The sequence below is a fragment of the Gavialis gangeticus genome, unplaced genomic scaffold, assembly GCF_001723915.1.
Source record: "Gavialis gangeticus isolate Ggan-Ray unplaced genomic scaffold, GavGan_comp1, whole genome shotgun sequence".
In the NCBI taxonomy this organism is placed as follows: Eukaryota; Metazoa; Chordata; order Crocodylia; family Gavialidae; genus Gavialis; species Gavialis gangeticus.
In genome coordinates this window covers 482,960-488,178 of record NW_017729002.1, presented here as the reverse complement: position 1 = coordinate 488,178, position 5,219 = coordinate 482,960, and the positions used below count along the sequence as shown (strand labels likewise).

The 5,219-nt window shown below is 42.1% G+C and overlaps 1 protein-coding gene across 2 annotated transcripts in view; it reads right to left on the bottom strand.

Annotated features, from left to right (window-relative positions):
- SNX29 (sorting nexin 29) overlaps positions 1–5,219 on the bottom strand; it is a 117,580-nt gene that overhangs the window by 63,389 nt on the left and 48,972 nt on the right. For both annotated transcript variants that reach the window (XM_019507418.1, XM_019507419.1), the window contains exon 9: positions 4,191–4,273. In XM_019507418.1, coding sequence (XP_019362963.1) covers positions 4,191–4,273 — 83 coding nt within the window. The remainder of the gene's footprint in view (positions 1–4,190; positions 4,274–5,219) is intronic.

The window sequence follows — 5,219 nt, the reverse complement described above, 5'->3', positions numbered from 1 at the left end:
AGAGCCACTCTAATTAAAGTGCCCACAGTGTCTTGTGTATCAGCATCCCTGTGCTTCTAAATGGCAGCAGGAGCGCTTTAATTAAACATTGTAGAATGTGACAGCTGTGGCAGGCTCAAAGCCTATTTAAAAACAGTAACCTGGAGCCATCAGATTGACGGTGTGGCCCAATAAAGGGTCCAGGAGCCTAGGAAGAGACTGAGACTCAGACCAGAGGGTCTACAAGCCCCAGAAAAGACTGAGCTGGGTCCACAAGCCCAAAGCAGGCTAAGCTGGACTAGAAGGTCCAAAAGCCTAGAGGACAGGCCACATGCAGGACCAGGGGATCCAAGGACACAAGGGGGCTGAGTGTACAAATAGTCAACATCAGAAAGAAACAACATCTGCAAGGCTTGGAGCATGGTATAGGGAAGGAAAAGGAGCCACGCAATTTGCCCTTAAGGTTACAGGTGCCCTACAGGGGCCTAGTCAGGCTGAGAGAGACCCCATCAGACCTGAGAGCTGAACTGAGGCTAGTGGGGGGCTCATAAGAGACCCAGTGGGAAATTATTACGATTAGGGCTCACACTCTGCGGCCTGTTGGCAGCCTCAGTTAACCTTTATCAACCTTTAATATTAAGAACAAGGAGTGACAGGAGAGCCATTTAGGGACAGTGACAGAGTCCAAGCCAGGCAGGAGCTGCAAAGCCAACTGGGGGCATCAGAGCCACCGCTGTGGCCACAAGCCTATCACACATACATTCAAAAAGGCTAGCAAGTATTTCAAAGAAGGTTCTTAGAGCAACACCTACCAAACTACATGTCAGGTAGGGCTCTGCAAAATTTCAATGGGTGTTCTGTTTCAAAACTGTTTCAGCATGTTTTGAGCTCAAAACACTGAAACCAAAACAAAACGAAAAGCTTCAAAACAGCTTTAAAAAAAAAATGAAGGCACTTGAAACATTTCAAAAGTTTTGAAATGTTTTGAGCTTCAAAGCCGGGCTTGCTTGCAGCTAAACAGAAACTAAGGAGAGGAAGGGGGAAGAGGAGGGATGGACTGCTCTGATATTGACATCTAGCTCCCGGTTTGATTCCCCAGCTCTCTGATCATCTCCCCAGCTCTTCCCAGGGGCCGCAGGCCCCTGATCTGTGTGCAGGGTTTCAGCCAGCTGCTGCTGCCGGCTAGGGCCAGAGCCAGCACCCAAGTCTGCCAAGCACTCTGCAGCAAGTGATATGAGTTTTGCTTTGAACAGTTTGAGGTGCAGTTTCCAAGAAACACCTGCACCTATCTCCTTGAACCTTGACAGGTTTCATGCCCTCAGAAGGGGCTACCAACCCTTCAATTTTCATCTGAATCAGGCATGAAATGACAAAGTTATAGGCATTTTTGTAATTTTTGAGATTCCCTATTATAGCCTATGGGCAAAACAGCAAAACGCATCAAAACAGCGTTGATGAAACAAAGCAGGACAGTGCTTTGAAACAGCAAAATGAAACACTGTCCCTTCAAAAGAGCAAAACGGAAGTCGAAATGACATGGTGTGGTTTGCACTGCCTGGCAGGTGCTATAAAATCAAAATGGAAAAAAGGGTGGAGGGGGGCAGGGATAAAATATTACATAGCACCTACACAACTAATGTCATTATTTTTTTTCTTCTGATTTCTTCCAGGGTAAGTTTGCACTGATATTTGAATAACTTATACTAGTATAGGGCTGTACAACATACATCTGCTCCTTGAGTGCATTAGTATAATTACACACTAACATTCATGAAAACATGTTATGTACCCAGGCCCCAAATCTTGCTTTTTTTCCCCCACTATTGTTATCTTCAAAGATATAACAGCCAAAAGCTACTTCATTTTGGAAGCCCCATGGCTTTTATTACTGTACTATTCTATTTCATTTTTCTTATCTGTGATGTGTTTAGACTTGTGTTGCTATGCAACCAGCTAGAAGCCTCACTGTTTATAAGCAATTTCCTTAATTATAACAAAGAGAAAGCTAACCACTAATGATTTTTTCACAGTACTGAATTACCCTAGGTACAGAAATCAATGAATTTTTTTCAGTACTTAGAATAGCTATTCTTTTAAAAAATTACACTGACCACAAATACATGATTTTCCATCAGTATTTATATAATTATTCATGACTAATATGCTGCAACTTAAGAAAAATGCTAACCAGAAATATAAACTAAACAGATCCACTCAGCTTCATAAATTGCTTAGAATGACTTATGTCACTTCTCAAATAAAATTTATGAATTGAAAATACATGTTAATGTTTATGTTTATGCTGCCTTCCATCTTAGCTGGAGAATGTAAAATAGCAACTACTAAAATGCAGACCACAGATGATTTTTTACTTTTTCAGTTCTACAGAAGATTAACAGTACATAATCCCAAATACAGAAAGTCAACTGAAAAGACCAATTGCTTCCCCTAGCGGATGCCAACAATACTACAGTAAAATCCCTGATATTCTGTACAAGTGGGGAAGGCAGGGTGTCGGTAATGTAAAAATGCCAGTTACCTGAGAGCACAGGGTTGCCTGGATGCAGAGCGGGGGAGCGCGGCAGGCAGCAGCAGCCACACACAGAGTGGCAGTAGCGCAGTGTGGTGGGTGGTGGTGGCAGCAGCCACATGTGAGCTTCCCACCCCTCCATGTCTGGCCGGAAATTCCGGTTACTAGAAATGCCAGTTAGTAAAATCCCAGATAGCAGAGATTTTACTGTATGTAGTTTTAAACACTGAAGCTAATCCTAACTAGAACAAAACAGCAAAAAGGATCAGTTTCCAGCTGCACTTACATTGTAATACTCTTTTCCAGCAAAAATCAATAAAATTAAGCTTCAGAGTTCACTTTAGCAAATACATGAAAAGCACATTTTCTGACAAGGTGAGACTCTTACAAACGTACAATGTATATTTAGCAAATAAGAATGCCACCAAACTATTATATATATACATTTATATTAAACACACACACACATACATGCACACATCACTTCATTTAAACATCTCAAAACACTTTATGAAAGAGCATTATTTCACTGATGAGAAAACTGAGGCATGGATACTTAATGATTTGTCCAGGGTTACCCAGCAAACCAAGCTCCATCCTACCTACTTCAGCTGTACATCTCCACGTTATCAGTTGCATACACAATATGGTACTATAATGATGGGGGAAGTAACTGGATGCTATTTGTATGCCAAAAATCAAGGTAAAATCATCTCCTGGTTCCCTCTTAAGCACGTTAATCATTTGGCAAACACATTTTCATACATGAAATTTGGTTACATCATTCCCATCCTCATGAATAACATCATTAAGTGCTGGTATCAAGGGAAAAAAGGGCGGGGAGAGGAAGAGAATTTGTGAAAACCTGCTTCCATGAGACTGTTCGGGTAGCTTTCTGAAGAACCAGGTAAATAAATGCACACTGTTTGACCTATATAAGTAACTAGTCCAACTAACAAACAAGAATGGGTTTTTATTTTTTTATTTTTCAGTTTTTTAAAGCTTTGATAAGGAATTTGCAGTCAAGGGCCATGTAAATAAGCTGCCTACCCCACCTAAACACCTAACAGTCTCAGCCTTGGCTAAGTACCAACCTGAGACCACTTCCCTAGCTCAACTGTAATAGGTGGTAATATGGAAAGGAAGCAGAGCAGAGGCTCTGTTTATGAAAGTCATACTTAGCCTTGTGATAGGATTTGACTTTTTCCATACCATATCTTTGGACTGTAAGGTAATGGGAAACATGGAAGTGTTTTCTTCACTATGGTAAATATGTCAAGAAAAATAATTAGTGATCTCAATATAACTACTGTTCATATTCAGATGTTTCCTGGCCATTCTGTGGTATCACGTTGATTGCTCTTTTGTAATGGTTAAAGACATATCTAATGGTATAATTCCTAGCAGTTTTTGGAGAAAAAAGGTTTTGTCCCACACTGATAACATATTATCAACTTCTGGAAATGGCAGACTGAAAAATTATCTCAGAGTTCAGATTCCCAGCAGAAACCAGAAGGTCAGAAGTATAGTGCTGTATGTCAGTTCAAGTAAAGACTTTGCTTTACCACATCTTATTGAAAACAGAGAAAAAGAAACCAAACATTTTAAAAGTCAGTGAACTTTGAAAACAAATTCTGAAGAGCAAATTATGTCAATCTAAATGGAACAAGTAAGTACTTACTAATTGTCATTGATTCTGGAACAGTGACTGAAGGCAACATATTGCTTAAAGCATTCACTTGAACAGCAGGATTAACTTCCACTCTAGTTAAAAAGACAGAATGTCATCAATATTAAATATGTGAAACAAAATGCGGAATACAAAGACTAGGAAGGAAGATTTGCAGACCTCAAAACAATAATGGAAACATTCTATTCACAATGTAACTATGATTCATGTGTTGTAATTGTAAAGAGAGAAGAAAACATCGTTTAAGCCAAACAATTCTTTGGAAGGTTTTTTCCCTTTGTTTTGTTTTTCTAATATCTATAACTTCTACTGTATTTAGTCAACTAGAAGACAAAGTTTTTTGCCCCATTTAATATGGGGGGAGGGAAGAGGAAAGCCTCTCACCTTACAACTGAGAATATTGCAGGGGCAAGTAGTTGTTGTGTCTCTGGCTCTGGTCCCAACCCAGTTGGAGCAGGGGACAGAGCCACAACTGCTGCCACGAACCCCTGTCACTCCTCCCCCACTGCCCTCAGTCTCCCCTGCGTGCCGTTTCTGCCCACTCTCCCCTCTGCTGCACTCCTTACCTCTGGTCCATGCTGGAAGGTTCAATCCTCACTGTGAAACACAGAGCACATACTGCAGCATCGCCCTATACCAGCAGTCAGCTCTACACTACTGTTACAGGGCTGAGCTGGAGCCATAATCAGTGCCACAGGTTGCAGCAAGGAAAGAGCCTTCTGGTGCAGAGAAAAGGTGGAGGGGGGGGGGATATTGAGGGGCAGGTGAGGAGTAGAGACCTCAGCAGGGGGAGGACCCAAAGCTCCAGAGAACAGAAGTGGCGTGGAGGGGAGAAGTGGAGAGAAGGACACGGGAAGGGGGGTAAGTTGGATGGGAGGGCAGGCAGCAATGGGCAAGCTGCCTGCTTCACTCTGCCTGCCACACTGCCTCCACACTACCTGACCCCCACTACTCTTCCCCACTACTTTCTTCCTTACTGCTCCCCCTGCCACCTGCCCTACCAAGTGCCTCCCTACTGCA